This window comes from Theropithecus gelada, chromosome 17, assembly GCF_003255815.1.
Source record: "Theropithecus gelada isolate Dixy chromosome 17, Tgel_1.0, whole genome shotgun sequence".
In the NCBI taxonomy this organism is placed as follows: Eukaryota; Metazoa; Chordata; class Mammalia; order Primates; family Cercopithecidae; genus Theropithecus; species Theropithecus gelada.
The window spans coordinates 52,298,162-52,321,431 of NC_037685.1; the positions used below are offsets into that span (position 1 = coordinate 52,298,162).

The 23,270-nt window shown below is 54.8% G+C and overlaps 1 protein-coding gene across 2 annotated transcripts in view; it reads right to left on the reverse strand.

The window, feature by feature from the left end:
- Nucleotides 1–445: 445 nt before the first annotated feature.
- RASA3 (RAS p21 protein activator 3) overlaps nucleotides 446–23,270 on the reverse strand; it is a 126,024-nt gene continuing 103,199 nt past the window's right edge. For both annotated transcript variants that reach the window (XM_025364565.1, XM_025364566.1), the window contains exons 19-24: nucleotides 19,304–19,410; nucleotides 18,319–18,401; nucleotides 15,417–15,625; nucleotides 11,905–12,008; nucleotides 4,155–4,338; nucleotides 446–2,047 (exon numbers count right to left, since the gene is read on the reverse strand). In XM_025364565.1, the coding sequence (XP_025220350.1) occupies nucleotides 1,972–2,047; nucleotides 4,155–4,338; nucleotides 11,905–12,008; nucleotides 15,417–15,625; nucleotides 18,319–18,401; nucleotides 19,304–19,410 (763 nt within the window). In that variant the 3' untranslated portion in view covers nucleotides 446–1,971. The remainder of the gene's footprint in view (nucleotides 2,048–4,154; nucleotides 4,339–11,904; nucleotides 12,009–15,416; nucleotides 15,626–18,318; nucleotides 18,402–19,303; nucleotides 19,411–23,270) is intronic.

Below are 23,270 nucleotides of genomic sequence, written 5' to 3' on the forward strand. Positions count from 1 at the left end.
CCCACGGCCGTTGGCGGCCTCGACCCTCAGCCCTCAGCACTGTGTGACCCCACACCCTTCCTGAGGGTATCACGGGGCCACACTCCCACCCGAGGCAACACAGGTGAATGCCACAGTCAGAGCAGCGCCGTCCATCACCAGAGACGTCAACTGTCACCAGCGATGTCACCTGTCATCGGAGCCTGTCATTGGGGTGTCACCAGCGATGTCCCCTGTCACCTGTCAGAGCAGCGCTGCCTGTCACCAGAGAGGTCACTTGGCATCAGCAATGTGACCTGTCATCAGGGCACTGCCACCTGTCAGAGCAGCGTCACCCATCACCAGGGACGTCGCCTGGCATCAGCAATGTCATCCTGCTCCCCAGATGCCATCTTCCTCCCTGTACCCCCACCAATGCCCACATGTGCAATTCCCAGTGGGTACCCCTGGAAAACCAAGCCAGTCCTCAGAAAGAATAAAACATCTGTTTTAATTGGCCAGTAAAATACATTGCAAATCACTAGTATTTTATAAACAGAAATGTTAAGTTATAAATCCAAGGTAAAAATTGCAGCCCCAACAGCTGTGTGTCCAAAAGTCTATTTTTACAACATTTTCCTCCACTAGTTTTGTGACAACAAAGTTCATATCTGCCATGGAGATTAAGAGTCTGAACTACAGCATTTTCAAACAAGAACCGGGAGAAGTCAGTACAAGGATACGTCGTGCTGTGTATTCAAACGGCGCTTCCCACACACCTGCCATCTGCATCCCGGGAGGACGCCCTGTGGGAAAGGCCTCCTCGGCGGTGTGAGGTCTGGAGGGGTCTGCCTGGACCCCATTTTTAGGATGCTCCCCTCCCCAATAAAACAGCAGCCCCGCCCCTGCCCTGCACAGCATCTGGGGGTTCATGACGCAGGTGCAATACTGGCCACGGGCCCTGGAGGGACGTCTGCACCCCTGAAGCCCCTGTACCTCAAACTCAGAATTTCTTCCTTTCTTTGATTTTCTTGAGGACCTGCAGCTGGCCTTCCTGAGACAGGCTCCATTCCTGTTCCATTTGCCTTCCCAGCAGCCTTCCCTTTAGTGGGTATAGGTTTTGACGTTCTGAGTTACTTTGTATCAAAGAGCTAATTAAAAATGGTCCTTAAAAAACATAAAGAAAAACAGCTTGAAAAATGCACATTTCTGTTTTAAAAATCTTCAAACTTCCACGGGGGGTGGCAAATGTTAATTCTGATTTTAAACCCCATTGAACAGCAAAACAATGGGGGCTTCAACTGTGGACTCAGCAGACACCTGGAGAAGCTGGAGCCCATACTTTTCCCTCCAAGGGACTCTGTGGACAGAACCCATATCCCCCAAGCACCAAGGACAGCCTCAGACTGGGATTTCTGTGTATTCTGCACCTCCCAGCCACAAAACTGACTCTTCAGTCAGGAATCAAACGAACCTCAAAAGTGAACAGGGAGGCCGCCTCCCACGCCGCCTGGACAGCAGGCACAGTGGGAGAGTATGCTCTGAACGTCCCGATGTGATGAAGCCGAAAGCCAAGACGGGGCCAGCAGGCTCCCCGGGCACAGAGCCACAGAGCCCAGTGCCACACACACCGTGCACGCAAGACAGACGTGCACGTGGCCGGAGGTGCAGGTCACAGCCGACTGGACGGGCCACGGCTCCCTGAGGCCGGCTGCGGCTAGAGCACAGCCCCCACTTCCTGATCCTTCAGCGGACCCCCAGAACCCCACAAACGAAGAGCCAAAAGCACAGAACCAAAGGACGACACAGTCCACCAGGCCACGTGGGCTTTCTGCGGGGGGTGTGGCAGCGGTGGCGGTGGCTCTGGAGAGGGAAGCCCCAGCGCCAGTTGTCCATGGGCCGGGCGGCTGCGTCTCATGTGCTGGCTCTGTGCTTTTCCTTCTCTTCTCCCTCCCAAAGGCTGTGGCTCTGCACGGGCAGCTCACTGGCGCCACGGGGCACGTCCCGCAGACTTTAAATGGAATGAGTGGAGGTCTCGGACTGCTGCCGGATGTAGTTCTGGAAGCTCTTGTCTCCGATGGGGTGCTCCCTGAAAAGGCGGACGGGGGAGGGAATGAGGCACAGCCCCCGCTGCCTGGCGCTCACCCATGGCTGCGGGAGCTTTTCTTGTTCCTAAATGTGACCACTCGCACTGCAATCCACACGAAACACAGAATCGCAGAGGAGCCAAAGGGACCACAGGGCCCCGGAGGCACCTGCGGAGCCTCTGATGTGTGCACAGGGGGCAGGCGTGGAAGTGCATGTGCACGTCTCTCCCTGCAGCACGTGTGGCACATATACATGCACAGACATGGAACACGTAGACTCCGTGGCACGTGTGCAGAATGTGCACATCTGTACTGCAGAGACTGCTCACGTGTGTGGAGCATGAGCTCCAGGGATACAGATCTGTCCCCCTGTGCTGGGACACTCAACAGGCGTGGACACCTCCTCCCCACGTGCACACCTCCCTCATACCATGTGTGTGCACCTCCCCCGGTGTGTCCACCTCCCCCGTGTCCACCTCCTCCGTGTCCACCTCCTCCACGTGTCCACCTCCCACGTGTCCACCTCCTCCCACGTGTCCACCTCCTCCCATGTGTGTCCACCTCCCATGTGTGTCCACCTCCTCCATGTCCACCTCCTCCCACGTGTCCACCTCCTCCCATGTGTCCACCTGCCCCCACATGTCCACCTCCCACGTGTGTCCACCTCCTCCCACGTGTGTCCACCTCCTCCTGTGTGTCCACCTCCTCCTGTGTGTCCACCTCCTCCCACGTGTCCACCTCCCCCGACGTGTCCACCTCCCATGTGTGTCCACCTCCTCCCACGTGTGTCCACCTCCTCCTGTGTGTCCTCTCCCCACGTGTGTCCACCTGCCCCCACGTGTCCACCTCCCACGTGTGTCCACCTCCCCCCATGTGCGCCTCCTCCCCTGTGTGCACCTCCTCCGTGTGTGCACCTTCTCCTGTGTGTGTGCATTTCATACCGTGTGTGCCTTGTGTGCACCTTCTGCTACAACAAACAGCATCACGCTTCACGCATTTTTCAACCTGCTGGCTTTTGGCCATGAGGTTGATGGACCTGATGATATCAACGAGGCAACATATTTGGAAGGCAAATGGGGCTGTCTCCCCCGAAGGGTGTCGAGAGGGATCTGATATGATGATGTCAGGGGTGAAGTCACAGCACTCAGGAGGTGCTGCAGGCTCAGTCCCCTGAGCAACTCGGTCCAAGTCGGAGCCACAGGGACCTGTCACTCTCCTGGAGCCTCACCACTGCCCTTCCCAGACCAGACCCGCATGGTGGAAGGAAGGAAGGGTTAAGAAGGAAGGGAGGGAGGGAGGAGGAGAAGGGTGGAGGAGGAGAGAGGGAGGATGGAAGGGAGGGAGGACAGAAGAGAGGAGCGAGCAGGAAGGTGGAAGTGAGAAGGAGGTTGTACAGCTACACAGGGCTCTCGGGCTTACCCACCCCTGAATAAGCCTGTGTGGTGGGTTCTGCCATGGTGGACCCTGGGTACCCACTGGATGGAGAGAGTGACACAGACACACCTGCTCACTCCAGGCCGAGAGCCAGTCTAGCACTTTACATAGTTTAAGTCAATCTTCCAGCAATTCAGGAGGGTCTTACAACCCTCTGTCCCATGGAGTGAGGGAGAGTGGAGCTTAGCTAAGCACCACGTAGCCTGCAGCCTGTAACTAGGCTGAACGTACTCAACCTCACCACACCTGCCTCATGAGACAACAGTGGGTTTCGTCCAGAGCTGACCCTACTCCTGGACACCATGGGTCGCCTGGAGAGATGGCAGAGGGTGTGCCACTCAACCAAGGCAGAACAAGGCCTCGGCGTAGAGACTAGAGCACATGAGACCAGCATAGCAGAGAGGCTGGGAGGCAGCAGGCGAGGGAGGCACCCCAGACATTGGCTGGGGTCCTGGAGAGCAAAGGCAGCACCTGCTCTGAAAGAGGGACCAGCAGCGCCGGGCCACATCCACTGACCACTGCCAGGTGCCAGCCAGGTGCAACTGGGATTCTCCTCACCAGGCAGACACCTGTGCACAGGCGGTCTCACCCAGGAGTTCCCTGCAGCCCCACCCCCACTGCACCCTCCCACCCACCACGCTGGCCGTCCAGGGCAGGCACGGGAGTGGCACTCACTGGCTTCCATATTTCGTCTTCTTGAACTTGTCCCTCTTATACTGGGCGTGCTCCTGCTCCAAAGCCCCAACGCCAGCGATGATCTGCTTCAGTGTCTTGTAAGTCTCCTGGGGGTCGTCAATGACGAACGTCGAATACTCCTCCTGCTCCGGGCCGTCGTACACGGATTTGCTCCCACAGGCCTCTGTGGAGGACGGAGGGGTCAGCGCAGGGCAGGAGCCCAGGGTCCAGCGGCCACTGGCCCCGTCTCCACACAGCTGCATCACTGCAGGCCCCACCCACAGCACACGTCCTTCCAACGCAAGCTCCTCCAGAAAGGGCTGGCCGCCACTCATAAACGCAGACAGACACAGAAACCATTCCCGCGGGCAGGCCACCTTCCTAATCGGACCACATCACTCCCACTGAAGGCCATTCTGGGGCCTCGTCCCCAGCGGATGGCCATGGAACCCCTGAGCCGGGACAGGGCCCTGTGCCACCTGAGTCCGAACACCTGAACCAGGCACGTCTCTGCCTCACTGCTCACAGCGCCTGGGCATGCACGCCCAGAGCCAGCACCAATGCCCTGCAGCTGTGCCCATCTCAATGGAATGAATGTGCCCCCAGATTCATGGGTTGAAATCCTAACCCTCAAGGGATGGCGTCTGGAGGTGAGGCCCTTCGGAAGGGACGAGGCGTGATGGTGGAACCCTTGGGCACGGGACGGGCACCCCTATAAAAGACGCCAAGGAAGCTGGCTCGCCCCTTCCACACGTGAGGACACGATGAGATGCTGGCGGGCTGTAGCCCAGAAGAGGGTCCGCAGCGAAACCAGCGTCACTATGCCCTGATCTTGAGCTTCTCAGCCTTCATGCTGGGAGGTGAATTCCTGCTGTCGGTAACCACCCAGCCTATGGTACAATTTTATTGCAGCCCAAACTGACTAAGAACCTGGGACTGAGAAGTGGCTGCTGCTGTAACAAGTACCTTCAAATGTGGACTGGCTTTGGAACCAGGTGCTGGGCGAAGGCTGCAGGGGTTTGGGGATGCATGCCGGAAGCGGCTTGGCTGGTGTGAATGCCCTTGAAGGGCAAAGCTGGGGGCTCGGGAGAGGAGGAGAGCTGCAGAGAAGGCCTGTCTTAGGGGATGTCTACGTAACCCTGAACAGAATGGTGGTACGAGCATGGGTGGCAAGGCTGTTCTAACAACCTCTCAGGTAGAAAGGACGGCCGTGCTACTGGACAGCGGAGAAAAAGCCATCCTCGTGACAAAGTGGACTTGTGTTCACGCCCTCGTGTTCTGGGAGGGTGGAACTTAAGAGTGATGACATCAGACACGTAACTGAGGAGATTTCTAAGCAAAATGCTGGGGGAGCGGCTTGGGTCCTCCTGCTCGCTCACAGCAAAATGGGGGAAGAGAGATGATTTGAAGGTGGAATTGTTGAGCAAAAAGGAATCAGAACTCAAAGAGTTGGTTAAGTTAAAGGATTTGAGAATTAAAATTCCAGCCTCCCCATATCTCAAAAAAATGAGAAAGTGTTTGGAACAGACCACTAAGCAAGTGGCCGTGTGGCCATCTGATAAGGAGACAAGTGTGGGGCTCAGCCATGGACTTGACGAACCATCTCAGCCACAGCTGGGAGCAGAGAAGGAACCGTGCCAGCCGGGGACTGCCAGATGGAACCAGGAGACAGAGAAAACAGGATGAAATGAAGGCAGGCTGTGGTGTCTTAAGCCCTACAAGCCAGGCCATAGAGCTATTCAGCCATGAACACGTGCCATTCTTCAAGACGAGGGAAGGAGGACCCTGAAGGGGCAGGGCCATCGGAGTGCTGCTCTCACCCAGAAGGAGTCCATGGACCATGTATCAGATGCAAAATTCTCAGCTGGAATATTGATTAAAAAATAACACTGGCAATAACTAGAAAAAAATCACAATAAGGAATCTGTAGTTCCTCTTTGTATGATAAGGTTTAAAACGGAGGGTTTAGGGAAAGCTCAGAGCAGCACGTGTGTGCGTGGACTTCAGCAAAGCACCTGCTACATTTTTACGAATGGCCGCATGATCAAGATGTGAAGTTGTGGAGAAGAAAATGGATCAGCTGGTGGGTTTGTGCCAACTTGAGCGTCCAAAACGGATCAGAGGGTGGGTTTGTGCCGACTGAGCGTCCAAAACGGATCAGAGGGTGGGTTTGTGCCGACTGAGTGTCCAAAACGGATCAGAGGGTGGGTTTGTGCCGACTGAGCAACCAAAATGGATCAGCTGGTGGGTTTGTGCTGACTGAGCATCCATGGCCCCCCAAGGACAGATCCAAGTGCTTGTCCAAGCGTGAGCTGGGCCTGGGAAGACATGATGTCCGCACAGCTGGGACACCGAGCCACGGGGAAGACGGCCTGAGGCACAACCACCACAGCAGACCCCACTGCTAGGCGCAGCCCCAGGCTCCCTCGGACACAGGACGACAGCACTAAGCTGCATTCTGAAGTTAATTATGAGGCCGTGGCCTGTGAAGACTGGCCCTTTATCTGACCAAAGCATAACAAGGTGTCAGTGAAAAGAGCATTTACGTAACAGCTGCGATGAGCCACTGTGCTCCAGGCTGTGTGTAAGCCACTCCAATCTTCCCCAAATCTCTAACCAAGGGGATATGCCTGTCCTGTAGATGAAAAAACAAGTGGCTTGTCCCAGTACACAACTTGATCACAGCGACCTGCTGGCCCCCACAGCAGAGCTGTTCCCACTCCTGCCGCCGACTTCCAGACCATCTGCAAAATCACAGTGGCATGGCCCAAGGCCAAGGCCAGCCCTCTGCATGGGACCCCACCACGCCCTGCCATGGAGCCTCACCTGCAGGACTGGGTGCCACTCTGTCACCAAACTTCAGGACAACATAAAGAACTAGAGTGTGCCCAAGGGAGGTTGGCCAGGGGAGAGGCCACACCACGTGTGGGATGGGGAAGGGACAGTGACTATCTGCCTCCCGCACAGGTGCCCTGGTACAGCACTCCTCAGCCCCACAGGCCAGCAGAAAGGACCTGCTACACTGGGTGGAAAGAATCCCGTGGGCCAAGTGACGGGAAGTCATTAGAACTCTCCAACAACAAAACCATCTGCCTCAAGGATGCACTGAGATTCCAGTCGAGGCTTGAACACCACAGAGGAGGGACTCAGTGCCCTGAGGGGTGAGGTCCCTGGACTGAGGCTTCCAACCATGCTGATGTGCTGTGAACCCTCATGGAGGATATGTGGGACCTGTTTCCATCTGTCCACTGTCCATCCACCAATCCCTCACCCATCTGTCAGTCCACCCATCTCTCACCCATCCGTCAATCCACCCATCACTCATCCATCTGTCCATCCACCCATCTGTCCATCTACACATTACTCACCCATCATCACTCACCCATCTGTCAATCCACCCATCACTCACCCATCTGTCCCTCCACCCATCACTCACCCATCTGTCAATCCCCCCATCACTCACCCATCTGTCCCTCCACCCATCACTCACCCATCTGTCAATCCATCCATCACTCACCCATCTGTCCTTCCACCCATCACTCACCCATCCATCCACCCATGACTCACCCATCCGTCCATCCACCCATCACTCACCCATCCGTCAATCCACCCATCAGTCATCCATCCGTCCATCCACCCATCTGTCCCTCTACTCATTACTCACCCATCATCACTCACCCATCTGTCAATCCACCCATCACTCACCCATCCGTCCCTCCACCCATCACTCACCCATCTGTCAATCCATCCATCACTCACCCATCTGTCCCTCCACCCATCACTCACCCATCCATCCACCCATGACTCACCCATCCGTCCATCCACCCATCACTCACCCATCCGTCAATCCACCCATCAGTCATCCATCCGTCCATCCACCCATCTGTCCCTCTACTCATTACTCACCCATCATCACTCACCCATCTGTCAATCCACCCATCACTCACCCATCCGTCCCTCCACCCATCACTCACCCATCTGTCAATCCACCCATCACTCACCCATCTGTCCCTCCACCCATCACTCACCCATCCATCCACCCATGACTCACCCATCTGTCCATCCACCCATCATTCACCCCTCAGTCTATCCATCCATCACTCACCCATCCATCCATCCACCCATTACTCACCCATCTGTCCATCCACCCACTACTCACCCATCTGTCCATCCACTCATTACTCACCCATCTGTCCATTCACCCATCACTCATCACTTGATCCATCCATCCATCACTCACACATCCATCCATCTACCCATTACTCACCCATCTGTCCATCCACCCATCACTCACCCCTTGGTCCATCCATCCATCACTCACCCATTTGTCCATCCACCCATCACGCAACCATCTGTTAATCCACCCATCATTTGTCCATCGCTCCATCCACCCATCAGTCACCCATTGGTCCATCCACCCATCAGTCACCCATTGGTCCATCCACCCACCTACCCACCCACTCAGCTGCCTGCCCGGCCATCTGTCCAGCACACCCACCCAGGTGCTAGGCACTTCCTCTGTGCCAGGCCCAGGAAGGTCACTGCATGTGGAAGCTGAGGTGATGGGAGATGGTTGTGACTTTGGTGACACAGGTGATTCCAGGTGACGTGGTTTGGATTTGTGTCCCCATCCAAATCTCAGGTCAGACTGGAAGCCCAAGTGTTGAGGAGGGGCCTGGGGGGAGGTGAGGGGATCACGGGGGTGGACTTCCCCATTGCTGTTCTCATAACAGTGAGTTCTCACGCGGTCTGGTTGTCTGGACGTGTGTGGCATCTTCCCCCATCATGTAGGAGGTGCCTCCTTCCTTCCTCTTTGCCCTCCCACCATGATTGAAAGTTTCTTGAGGCCTCCCCAACCATGCTTCCCGTACAGCCTGCAGAACTGTGAGTCAATCAATCTTTTCCTTATAAATTACGCAGGCTCAGGTAGCTCTTCATAACAACGCGAGAACTAATACACCAGGCTACGGGGATGGGGAGGCTGGGAAGTGCTGGGGGAGGACACTTCCAAGGTAAACAGGGTCTGCCAGACTGATGCGCAAGGCTGCTCCCGGCACAGGAAGGAAGAGCTGGAGCTGTGGTGCGGGGTGCATGGCCTGGGAGGGGCTGAGCAAGGTTGGAGAGTGGTGCATGCAGCAAGCTGATCATGGAGGGCCTGGTCAGCATCTTTCAGAACCTGGGTCTTGTGTGTGATGACCTCACCCTCTCCGAGGCTCCTCGACTCTGGCCTCCGCTGTGTTGGTTTCTGCTATGAGAGGGCTGGGAAGAGGCGAGCTGATGCCTGATCCACTGTCTTGGCCACCCTGAGGCCTTGTGCCATCTGCACAGTATCCAGGGACCTCAGACCTGGGGACAGCACCTGGAGGGACCTCAGACCCAGGGACAGCACCTGGAGGGACCTCAGACCCAGGGACAGCACCTGAAGGGACCTCAGACCCAGGGACAGCACCTGGCACACTTGCTGGGGAGAAGACGCTGTGGTGGGTGGTGGCCCACGAGTGTGTACGTGTGTGGTTGTCTGAGAATGTGCATGCATGCCTGCACATGTGAGCGTGTTGTGTTCAATTGCACATGTGTGCAGGTATTGTTGCCTTGCTTGTCTGCACACACATGTACCTGTGTGTTCATTTCATGCATGTATGGCTGGGAACGTGTGTGTACATGGCTATGCATACGTGTGTACATGCCTGTGTGTCTGTGTATGCCTGGAACCACGGACACCCAGGGCATGTGGGGCTGGAGAACAGGCGTGGCCAAGCTCACAGATGGGCAGATGCACGGACACTCAGGCAGGACTCGTGTTTCCAGGCCAAGACACACTTGACACTTCTGGGTTAAATCAGGGGAATGAAAAGAAGAAAATCTAACAGGCATAACTCCAGGCACATTCTGCTCCATTTCCATTCTGAGTGGGACTCAAGGGCCCTGTCATATGATCTCCAAGAGCAGATCTGAGTTCTACCAGACCCTAGCATAGAAACAAACGCAGCTGCTTCGCACCCCCTGCCCCCCGCTGTGGGCTATTCTTGTCTCTGCCTCTCCTGAATTACAGACCTCAAACCACTGTCCCTATGTTGTCTAATTGGGCTTACCTGGATTGCTATTTCAATTCTGTAAAGCAATTCAATGTCACAGATAATGATACTGCAAATAAATTTGAAACACACAGTGTGCCTGGCACAGTTTCAAATCTATATACAGTATCATTATCTGTGACACTGAATGGCTTTACAGAATTAGATGGCATGTGTGCACACATATACATGCATGCTCAAACACGTGCCCAAAGACATGCATGCACTCACACACGTGCCCACATATTTCTACACATGCACATATGCATGCACGCTCATGTGTCCACACATTCACACACGCTCATATATGTCGTGTCCACACAGTCGCACATGCTCAAACATGTGTCCACACATTCCCACACACTCACACACATCCACACATTCATGCACTCACACGCGTGCCCACACATTTCCACACATGCACAAATGCATGCACACTCACGTGTCCACACATTCACACACGCTCATACATGTCATGTCCACACAGTCGCACAAGCTCAAACGTGTCCACACATTCCCACACACTCACATCCACACATTCATGCACTCACATGCGTGTCTGCACATTCATGCACACTCACACATCCACGTATTCATGCACACTCACACATGTCCACATTCATGCACTTATATGTCGTGTCCACACATTCATGCACACTAACACATGTCCACATTCATGCATGTTCATACGTTGTGTCCACACATTCATGCACGCTCACATATGTCCACATATTCATGCACACTCACATATGTCCACATATTCATGCACACTCACGTGTCCACATTCACACACGCTCACACATGTCCACATATGCACACTCATGTGTCCACATTCACACATGCTCACACATGTCCACATTTATACACTCACACACATGTCCACACATTCATGCACACTCACACATGTCCACATTCACACATGCTCACACATGTCCACACATTCACGCACAAACACATGTCCACACATTCATGCACACATGTTCACACATTCACACTCATGTCCACACATTCACGCACACTCACACATGTCCACACATTCATGCATGCTCACACGTGTCCACATTCATGCACGCACACACGTGTCCACACATTCAAGCACTCACATGTCCACACAGTCACACACTCACACATGTCCACACATTCATGCACTCACACGTGTCCACACATTCACACATGCTCACACACATCCACATATTCATGCACACTCATGTGTCCACATTCACACACATACATGTGTCCACACATTCATGCACACTCACACATGTCCACACATTCACAAGCTCACACATGCCAGACACATGCACACATCTCGTATGTGCACACATGCATGCACACTCACACATGTGTCCACACACATGCACTTGTCCCTGTGGAAAATACAAAGGAATGAAAAACTAGGGTCCTCTAAAGAAATCTGCCAGTACAGAGGTTACAAGTTAAATTCCATCTAAAAATTATCTATAGAACCTGTTATCAAGGTAACTGTCCCCCAAATAGCTGCCTACCCTACAAAAAGCTTTTCGTATCCATCTATCCGCGCTACAAACAAAACTACATGTAGCCCACACTACACGAGAGGCTCAGACCACAGGTTTTCACCCCATGGCATGCTCCTGTGGCCGGGGCCTCGCCAGGCGTCCCCTCGCTGCACGGATTGGCGTGCCGGGCAGACTCACCCTGCATCTTCTCCAGCTTGCTCATGTACGAGTTGAAGAGGGAGTAAATACGCTCTGTCTCACGGTCCCCATCAATGTCCAGCTGGATGTTGGCTGGGAGGCCACTGTCCAGACACATCAAGAACAGAAAGATAAAAACACTTATTTAAACTATGCTTTTAATAATGACATTAATTTTTAAAATGTCACTGAAGAAAGACGACGATATGTTGGAAGTGAAACTCAAGACAGGACCTATTTGGCGTCTGTTTGTACACAGCTAGCATGCTGGCTTGCTGAGCAAGTCTAGTGGCATCCACAGCAGCACGGGCAGCTGTGTCACCAGGCCGGCCGCAAGCCGGAACGAACCGGCAACCTCTGCTTCAGTTACCATCAGCCTATTTGGACACTCGGCAAAAGATCCTTGCTGTTCAGTATTTAAAATGTGTTTATCATTTGTACTAACTGACCTTTCCTGAAATCATGCAGCACTGAGTTACGTCTTGTTTAAATCTATTCCTACTCCAGAATCTTCTCAATACATAAGAAATTTAGGAAGATTAGGTGCTAAAGTCCCCAGCGTAATACTTGTACATTTTTAGTATCATACAGAACTAAATTCCCAGGAACTATGAACACTCCAGACCTCAGGTGGTTTATTCCTTCAGTCATTTCAAACATGGAAGGAGGCTGTGCGGTTATTTCCCTGCTCACTCTATGTCCGCTTCTCCTACATTCACACCAGCACACGTCAGGCTGGAGTGCAGTGGCGCGATCTCAGCTCACTGAAACCTCTGCTTTCCAGGTTTAAGTGATTCTCCTGCCTCAGCCTCCCGAGTAGCTGGGATTATAGGCGTCCGCCACCATGCTGGCTAATTTTTGTATTTTTAGTAGAGATGGGGTTTCACCATGTTGGCCAGGCTGGTCTTGAACTCCTGACCTCAGGTGATCCACCCACCTCGACCTACCAAAGTGCTGGGATTACAGGTGTGAGCCACTGAGCCCGGCCTCATGTCTTTTAATAAATCTTACTTGTCTTATTATGAAAAACCTCCAAAGTTGGGTGCGGTGGCTCACGCCTGTAATCCCCACACTTTTGGGAGGCAGAGGTGGGTGGATCATCTGAAGTCAGGAGTTCAAGACCATCCGGGCCAACATGGTGAGACTCTGTCTCTACTAAAAATATAAAAATTAGTTGGGTGTGGTGGCACACACCTATAATCCCAGCTACTCAGGAGGCTGAGAAAGGAGAATTGCTTGAACCCGGGACGTGGAGGTTGCAGTGAGCTGAGATGACACCACTGCACTCCAGCCTGGGCAACAGAGCGAGACTCCATCTTAAAAAAAAAAAGAAAAGAAAAGAAAATCTACATTGTACAGAAGCACGTCTTTGACGGCTTCAGGCACAGGGGGCTCACGGTTAATTCAACATTTGCACTCAGGTGCAACCAACAGGGAGGGCTTGATAGGAATGCGCAGGGCTGTTAATTATTTTTAGCAAATTCTGCCTTGTGCAGAACATGTGAAATATGCTCTTAAATTTAGTAAATACTTTTTAAAAGGCAGAAATGCTTCTTATAGCTAAAACAATTCTAAATCATAAAATTTCTGACACTTCTGCGATGTTTGCCACACTGATTAGAAATTGTTTCGCCAACTTATTTTTGTTTGAAGTGTGGTAGTTTTCCCCTTTTCTTCCCAGCCTCTCTTGCGAAAAAAGAAGTGGGTTTCTGCCAATGAACTGAACAGACGTCCAATGTTGTATATACCTTTTGAGCTGAGTAGCTCAGTATTTGGATACTTGGTCATTTGTTTCATTATGTAATTGATAAAATGGTGTCATTTATTCAAGTTAGTTCAACCATGTACGTATGCTTCCTGGGGATGGGCGGTTATACTTCCGTGTGAGAAATAATTTGTCAGTCTCAACAGTTTGTAAAAACTTAGTGGTGAGAGCTTCAACATCTAAATAAATAATGAAATGCATTTATCATCAAAAAAAAAAAAAAGGAAAGAAGAAGATGAAGCGACCGACATTAAAACACATCCCTGGCCAGTCAGGGGGTTCATGTCAGTAATCCCAGCACTCTGGGAGGCCGAGACAGAAGGATCACTTGAGCCCAGGAGGACCCTGGGTAACACCGGGAGACCCTTACAGTGAGATTTGGACAACACAGTGAGACCCTGTCTCTACAAAACACAAAATTTAGTGAGCTGGGCGTGGTGGCACCCGCCTGTAGTCCCAGCTACTCGGGAAGGTGACGTGGGAGGATTGCTTGAGCCCAGAAGTTTGAGACCAGTCTGGGCAATGTGGTGAAACCTCGTTTCAACAAAAAACCTTAAAACAATTAGCCTGGAGTGGTGGAGCACAGCTGTATTCCCAGGTACCTGGGAGACTGAGGTGGGAGGATGGCTTGAGCCTGGGAGGTGGAGGCCTGAGATTGCACCACTGCACTCCAGCCTGGGCGACAGAACGAGATCCCGTCTCAAAAACATAAAACTAAAAAAGCATCCCTGAGCTGGGAGAGCTGAGGCCGGCTGCGGGTGTGCGGGACAGGGGAGACTCCCGAGCTGTCCGGTCTCAGCGGCTGGAGACTCTTGGGACCGACAGATCTGCCAAGGCAGCGAGCAAATTCGGCAGATGTTTTCTCATGGGGAGAAACGGCCTGGAAGGAAGCCTCCTGGGGCTCTGTCCCCGGCAGAGTCGGCTGCAGCTGGGGGTGGCCAGGTTTCCTCTCCTCCCCAGGCAGCAATGCTTCCCCTTCTCCCGGGATTTCGAGGATACAGGAGAGCGCTGGCCTCTCCCGGGGATCCTGGGACGGTGGCCACGCAAGCCTGGGCGGCAGCCAGACCTTCCTCCTGAGCTTCAGCCTCTGTGTCCATGAAGCAGGATCTAAGGTCCCACCTCAGAGGCTGTGGGAGGATTGAACAGTGGCCCAGTGTGGAGCACAGCTCATCCTCCGCAGGGCCCTTACGTGAGGCCACCATGTGGCCAGGACAACAGTGAGGTGCATCTCGCGGAGCATAACCGGGGACGCCAGGCACCCCGGCCTCCTTCTAGGACCAGCAGACATGACCCTAGTCTCTGTGGAACTGCCGGAGGCCCAGCTGATGAGCGGCCAGGAAGACAATGGGCTGCTGTGTCACACGGAATCAAGGTGGGTGTCCTGGGCCAGATGAAACTTTCAGGGAGGGGTTTGCTCCCACGCTCCTCTCAGAGAAGCAGGATGGCCGCGGACTGGGGAGCCCCTCTTCACCCTGACCTCCCACTCCCCCAGGGCAGGGCCTCAGGAGGACCCTCGAAGGCCTGCAGTACCCTCGAGTCTGCACAGAGCCTTCGAGAGACTGGGCCCCAGATGCCCCCTGGGGTGGGAGGCCCCCTCAGGTGGGAGGCTCCTGGGACGAGGCGAGTGCAGCCTCGTTTATTTGCGGCTTACAGGCAGACATGCACTGTCCACTGGTCCCTCCCTACTTGGCCCCTTGGCCACACTTCCTGCACAGTGCACACGCCGGGCGCCGAGGCACAGACCTACCCGGTGCAGGGCGAGCAGCCTGGAGCCGAGTCCGAGGGCGCCCTACAGCACAGCCAGTGGCCGCTCAGGTAGGCGGACGGGTGGTAGACAGTGAGGCGCTTCTGGTTGCACTGGCTCACTTTGGTGAGAATGTCGATCCAGTCCTTGGCCTCCACGCAGTTGTTGGCCTGGATGTACAGCGCGCGCTCCGGCTGGATGACCTGGAACATCTGAGGATACAGGCGGGCTCAGGACGGTGCACACGAGGTCTCGTGGATGAGCGCGTGCAAGAGTCTGCCAGGCACCTGGCTGTCCTCGCTGGAGCCGTAAGAGGGGACGCCGAGGGTGCACAGGCCCAGGCGTCCCGGAGCTCTGAGCCCCAGAAGAGGCCAAGCCTGGGGGCTGCGCAGAGCTCTCTGCCACCCTTAAACTTGACAGCTGGGGCCGTGGGGGATGGAGGTAAGAACTGGTGTGGCTGGAGACGTGGCTGGGTGGCCAGGAACAGCTTGACCAAGGTGCTTTATGTGCTGGAGCCTTGGAGGTCTCCACTCAAAAGGCAGAAGAGGGGCCTGTGGCCTCCCCACGAGGCAGGCGTCCACCCACGTGGAGCTCCTGCGGTGTCAGCCCAGGTGGCCCAACCTGCTCAGCTCCTCTCCCACCCGACCAGCCCAGGGTGCTTCCTCCTCCTCCCAGCTGGGGTTAGGGGGCTCCTTTCTCTTGAAGCGTCTCAGGGCAGCAACAACCTTTGCCATTTACTACTCATTCAACACACATGACCAAGCACCAGCACTCTCCTAGGTCCCGGAGACAACGCCTGGCCTAGAGTTTCTGCTGAACCTGCAGCCACCAAGAAAGACTAAACAAGGGCAGGTGTCAGCAGGGGCTGGAAGTGAGTAGTGCTGGTGCTGCGGTTGGGGCTGACTCAAAGTTAGTCAAGCAGGGGGTGGGGGCAAAGGGTGTTAAAGGCAGAAGAAATGGGAGTCACAAAGGTCCTGGGGCAGGGGGGGACAGGGGTCCTGTGATTGGAGGAACAGGGGTCCCGGGGCAGGAGTGACAGAGGCCCTAGGATTAGAGGGACGGGGGCCCTGGGGCAGGGGGGACAGGGATCCTAGGATCGGAGGTCACAAGCTCACAGAAGGAGCCGGCTCTGCTGCACACACAAGTCAGGTTTTCTGAGCAGGAGGCTGACTGGAGGCGGGAGGCCTCTTATGTGGGACTTGCCCTTGAGTCAGGAGCCAGGAGGACAGTGGCCTTCTCTAGGGGACAGGCCTTCTGCACTGGTCTGGGGAGGACTTGGGCTCCAGGTTTCTGGTGAACAGCTGAGGTCTTATTTACAGAGGCCAGGAGCCACCTGCCTCGCACCTGGCACACGTGTGCAGGTCTCGGACTGGACACTCCCATGCATGGCTGTGATCACCCATGGAGGGCATCCCGGCCATCAACCCAGGCTTGGCCCTGCCTCCAGGAGCAGCCTTCAGAAAGGTTTCCCCAGCCGGTGAGAGTCTGGCCTGGCAGTGGCCCCAGGGGAATTGGGCTCTGAGGAAGTCAGAGGGAACGAACAGCTGGGAACAGGCGGCTGAAACGAGGGAATTATTGGGAATCTATGTGAAGGCTGGAGGTGCTTCCAGGACATTTCCACACTGCCACTGCTTCCTCCGAGGGATGGTCTCAGGGCCAGGTCCCGGCCGTCCCCTCAGTCACAGGCACTGAGCCCACACCCTCCTCTTCCCACCGCCCCCTCTTCCCAACCCTCCTCTTCCCATACCCTCCTCTTCAAATGACTCTACAAACTTAGGACTTTTGCGGGATCTGCCTGGACTGCCCGTGAATAACACGCTAGCAGAATCCCACCCACGGTAAGGAACATGCATTGACTTTGGCACGAGGCCCAGGGACTGTGCCTTCCCTGCAACCGTTCTACGGCCCTGATGCTACAGTCGGGGCACAGAAGGCTTGTCCCAGCCAGCACGTGTCAGGGTACAGGGTCAGCCTCAGGATGGCATGGACGGCGGGGGCACTGAGTCACCGGGGAGAACGTGGCCAGCGGCCGACTCTGGGAGGCCACCACACAATGACGACGCCACGGACACCTCTAGGGGATTTCTGCCAAAAATGCGTCATCAGAACCTGCCACGTCGGTACAAACCCACAGGGAGGGACATCCACAAAACCGAAGGCCTGCACGCCTCAAAAATGCCAAGGCCACGACACACAAAGAAAGGCCGGGAGTGTCCAGTGGGCCAGACCGAGGGGCAGCAGAATGCAGTGTGGACTAGATCCAGAGGGGAGGAAGCCACAGCCGGAGGAACGGGACCAGACGGCGGCAAACGCAAACGTGGCCATGCCGGTGACACACGATGGGCGGCTGCTGTGGTTTCGGTGTCTGCGCTGTGGGAAACACTCAGAAACGTTGATACTGTTCAGAAAAGCACGGGCAGGACCCGTGGAGGGAGAAGGAACGAATGTGACTGGGGAACGAGGCCACATGTGGGTCTGGGTCAAGCGTGTATGGAAAGTACTTGTTCTACTCGTGCAACTTCTATAAATTCAAAATTATATCGAAATAAAAAAGCTTCCAAAAGGAATTCCAGACGGTCCCAAGCCTGCTTCTGGGATGTCTTTGACGAGGGCACCTTGACCTTGGGGACCCTGCGGGGGACGTCCCCTGGAGCAGCTCAGGCCCCACCTTCCGGCAGGTTCCACCCCACCCTGGTGACCCCGGACACAGAGTGTGGCTGCTCTGATGCGAGATTCCGACACAAACTCTCCAGCACCTGGTGAGCACCCCCAGTAACACGGAGACTGAGAAGCCTGGAGTGCAGAGGGTGGGGAAGGGTGAGCCCTGGGCCAGGCACGGGAAGAGAACAGAGAAAACCTGGCCAGGCCTCAACCCGAAAGAGAGGCTTGGGGGCACCACACTCACGTTTTTCATTTTGAAAGACTCCTCCTCTAGCTTCTCCACGGCCAGGATGTTCTCGATGGGAATGCTGTAGAGAGGCTGGTCCCCTGCGGCAGGGAGGGCTGTTGGCAGGTGCGGCCGGGCTGTCCCGGCTGGGGTATGGTGGGGCTGAGGGGTCTCTACCGGGGGGTCTCTGCCAGGGGGTCTCTCCCTGGGGGGGCCTCTGCCAGGGGTCTCTGCTGGGGGGGTCTCTGCCGGGGGGGTCTCTGCCAGGGGATCTCTGTTGGGGTGGTCTCTGCCAAGGGGGTCTCTGTCAGGGGGCCTCTGCTGGGGGTTCTCTGCTGGGGGTCTCTGCCAGCGGGGGGATCTCAGCTCAGGGGGCCTCTGCTGGGGTGTTCTGAGCATGAGGAGGTGCCCCACGTTCCTCTCCTTGGGCGTGATGGCTGAATCACTGACAGGCTGCAGGTGCGGAGGCTGAGGGGGCCTGGGACCCACCCGGCCCTGCCATGCGCCCAGGCTGGGCCCAATCCTCGCATCCTCACCACTGCCGTGGCCTCAGGCTCTGTCCCCAGAACATGTCCCCGTTCTCATAGGGAGAAACGGCTCGGTATTTCCTAATCCAGATCTGAGCCAGCAGATCTGACAGTGGGGGGCAGGAGGTGGTGGGAAGCCCCGTCTACCTCGGGGGAGCAGCACCCTGGCCGTGACGAGGCGACCAGAGGAGGAAGGGACGTGGATGGAAAAGCACCTTACTGATGCGGTCAGCTCTGCGTTTACTGGTTCTCTGGGGAAGCAGGTTTCCCTCACTTTCCAGCAGCAGGTCTGAAAGACCCCTTCAGGGATCTTTGAAGGCAGAGCCGCAAGCAGAGGGCTCTGGGTCACTGCGACCCCAGGCTCTGCCGGCAGCACCAAATCCTTCCTCCCCTCAGTTCTCCCCCCGAAAAGCAGACTCAGTCCCAGGGCCCAGCACGCTCCGGTGGGAGCCCGGGAACATGGCCTTGCTCCTTACCTTTGCTTTTGTGGTAGGTAAATTCATGGTTGGTCAAGCGAAACCATCTCTTCTTAAAATTCTTCATCCCAAAGCGCTTCCGTCCTTGCGCCCTCTTGATCATGAGCCTGTGTGAAGAACACAGGGCTGAGGTCCGGGCCTCAGCTGCCTCCCTGCACAGGCGCAAAGCCACATCCCCCAACATTCTGCGTTCTGAGACCTGAGGCGCACGGTGGATTTTCCGTATCATATCATTTTACTCCGAGTGATGAGATTAAAATTGGAAGGCAATGCCTCTCCTTTGAAAAGTTGAGCGCTGACTGCTTTGAGTCACCAGTTGGTGATGGCACCAGGTTTCAGGAGATCTCCAACCCTCCCGCCTCCCACACTGAACTTTCAACAGCGGTGCCGCCGGAAATGCCAAGACGCGATGCTCCCACAGAGGACCCAAGGCCGCAGGCTCGGGGTCAGGGGTTGGCGTCAGGGTGGGCCACGGGCTTGGGGTCAGGGGTCAGGGTGGGCAGCGGGCTCAGGGTGGGCAGCAGGCTCGGGGCAGGGCGGGCAGTGGACGCCCACAAAACCCGCACCTGTGGTGTGCAGGAGTCACGCCCCGGTGCCTCTGCCAGACCAAACCTGCCTTGCTCAGGGCCAGCCCTCCTGTGGCAGAAGGCGCCACTGGGCCACGTCCTCAGGAGATGTGGGGAGCCAGAGACAGGACGGCCACCGAGGATGCAAGGCCTCAGCGAGGACGACCTTAGGCCTTGCCCCAGGCAGGGTCCTCGAACGCCCTCCTGGCAGCCCAGGGCCCTCCGAGGCTCGGCCTTCATCGCCAGACGGGGTCCCTGACCAGAACTGGTGGCTGAGCTGGAGGAGAAGAAAGTGGCCGGACAGAGTGACTGGAGGACAGAGGTGGAAGCTGAGGAGGAGAAGCCAAGCTGGAGAGACAGGATGGGGAGGTGGGCGGGGGAGACGCACACTCAGAAATCGGAATGAGGGGCTTTGGGCAACTACACAGCCAGATGTGGCCAGAGAGCTGCGGATGCACACGGGAGGGTGTGGAAGCCACTGGGAGCCGCCGGGACAGTGCAGTTCACAATCAGCGGATGCAGAACGCCATTCATTCCGGGGATTCGCAGGCAGGAAGTCAGCCCCGGAGGCTGTGGAGGACCAGCGGGACGCAGCTGGATGTGCAGGGCGGGGCCCACACAGATGGGTTGGGGGAACGGGAGCTCCACGGGGTGCCGGCTTCCTTGAGGGTAAGAGGACGCCTCTGACAAGACTCTGGACCACGCGGCAGTTAGATTTGAGTAGTAGTCTTGTTATAAATGTGTTTGGCTTTAGGATTTTTTTAAGAACCCCAACTTTCTGAGAGCCTTCAGTGGATGTGAATTTTATATGCAGGTTTCCAGGTCGAGGCAGTGCCAGGTGGAGAGAAGCCGGTGGCTCCTCCCTGCACAGCTCTGGTCTGGGCGCCTGGATCTCCAGGAGCCAGCTTTCTAACTGGGACCATCGTGTGTGGGACGGGGAGGCAGGAGCCACGGCTGAGCCGGAAGCCTCAGGCTGAAAGCAACTCAGCCCCGCACGGCCACAGCCAACTCAACTCAGCAAACACAGGCTGCACTGCAGAGGCCCTGTCCCCGGTCCTGTGTCCAGTGGGTGAGGCCAACTCAACTCAGCAAACACAGGCCACACTGCAGAGGCCCCATCCCGGGTCCTGTGTCCCAGTGAGTGAGGCCAACTCAACTCAGCAAACACAGGCCGCACTGCGGAGGCCCCATCCCCGGTCCTGTATCCCAGTGAGTGAGGCCAACTCAACTCAGCAAACACAGGCCGCACTGCAGAGGCCCTGTCCCCAGTCCTGTGTCCCAGTGGGTGAGGACACACAGCCCCAAGAGACAACAGAGGTGTGGGAGCACAGAGTGAGACCTCAGGAACCATGGTCATCACCACCTCCACACATGGACGAACACGGCCAGACACACCTGCCACCAAGGGCTGAGACAGCAGAACCGAGGCCTCAGGACGGCCCACGCTTGCACAACCAAGGGCGGCCCTGGGTTTGAGGACGTGACAGAGCTGCGGTGCTGGAGGAGAGGCTGATCCAGGGACCGGAAACTCAAGGGTCCTGATGGACCCAAACCTCGGCCTGAGTCTCAGGTGGTGCAGCTGCTGGAAAGAGCTGGTGGAGCCTCAGCTGCATCCAGGGCACCTGGGAGGTGCTTGTCCTTGAACCTGTATCTACAGCAGCTTCTCAGCGTCAGGCACACAAGCCCTGAGTGTCCTGTGTTGCCTTAGGGATTATAGGATGAACATTTGTTGCTTTGAAAGTTGTGAATTTATGAAATGTAGAAAGTAAAAAGCTCCTCCTCAAAGTTTCTTGTTAAAGAATAAATCACGTTAGAAATACTAGTTTCTTTTAAAGCTAACTTCCTTCAAGTCTCCTTGCTTTGTGCTAATAACTCTTTGTTAATTAAGCTCTATCCTATGTAGCTGCTGGACATGCCCACAGGCTCGTAATACATTCTGTGTCCTTGTACCTTAACCAAGATATTTGTGTTAGACGTACTAATAGGCATGTCCCAGCTCACAGCCTATGCCCCTTCCTTATTTAAAAATATTATTTTTCTACCTATTTAAAAAAGTTTTAAATTATTAGCCAGTCAGGTTGTAATTTAGATTGTGAGGTCTGGCTCCAGCCAATGGAGACAGGACACACAACAGGACCTCATGCGTAAGGAATCGATGTTCTGGCATCTCTTTATTCTGTGTGTGCCCTCGCCATTATTCCATCTGCGAGGGACACCCTTTCTGCGGAAAGTAAAAATTGCCTCGCTAAAAGAACTTTTTGTCTAAATGCTAATTTTTCCTTATGGCACTGAAGAACAAACATTTTGCATTTCTAACATGAAATGTGTGTATTACAAATGCTATTGGTTAATACATGATTAAGTTAAATGAAAGTGATTTTAAGAAAAATAGCAACATAAGTAATGCTGCCACTGGGGTATGGTCCACCAGTGACCCAGGGATGTTCCAGGTTTGAGCAAATGGCTCTAACAGAGTATCCATAAAAATAGACAAATGGGACTTAATTAAACTAAACAGCTTCTGCACAGCAAAATAAATAACCAACAACGCAAACAGACAACCTACAGAATGGGAAGATATTTGCAAACTACAGATCCAACAGGAGACCAATAGTCACAATTCAGAAGGAACTCCAACAGCTTACCAATAAATAAATAAACAAATAACCCATTTAAAAGTGGCCAAAGGACAGAAATAGACATTTTTCAGAAGAAGACAAATGGCCAACAAGCATACAATATAAAGCCCAGCATGGTTCATCACCCGAGGAATGAGAACCAGAGCCGCCTGACCCCTACCTCACGCCAGGCAGAATGGAGCCGCCTGCGGCCCCAGCTCACGTCAGGCAGAATGGAGCCACTGGACCCCAGCTCACGTCAGGCAGAACGGAGCCGCCTGCGGCCCCAGCTCACGTCAGGCAGAATGGAGCCACTGGACCCCAGCTCACGCCAGGCAGAATGGCTGTGATCAAATAAAATGCGGAAGAATGACAGACGCTGTCAGGGCTGTGGAGGACACGAGTGCCTGCACGCTGTGGGGAATGGAAATTAGTGCTTAAGGAAACCCACGGAGATTTCTCAAAGAGCTAAAAGCAGAGCCGCCATTCGATCTAGCAATCCCACACAAAGGAGGAGCAATTACCATAAAGACACGTGCATACGTATGTTTCCCACTAAACCACTCACAATAGCACAGACACGGAATCCACGTGTCCACCAATGGGTGACAAAATGTGGCATAAATACACCACGACATGCTACTCTGCTGTCAAGAAGAAGGAAATCGTATGTTTTCCAGCAACATGAATGGAGCTAGAGGTTGTTATCTTAAGGGAGATGACTCAGAAACGAAAAGCCAAATGCCCCTTGTTCTCACTGGTACGTGGGAGCTAAACACGGCA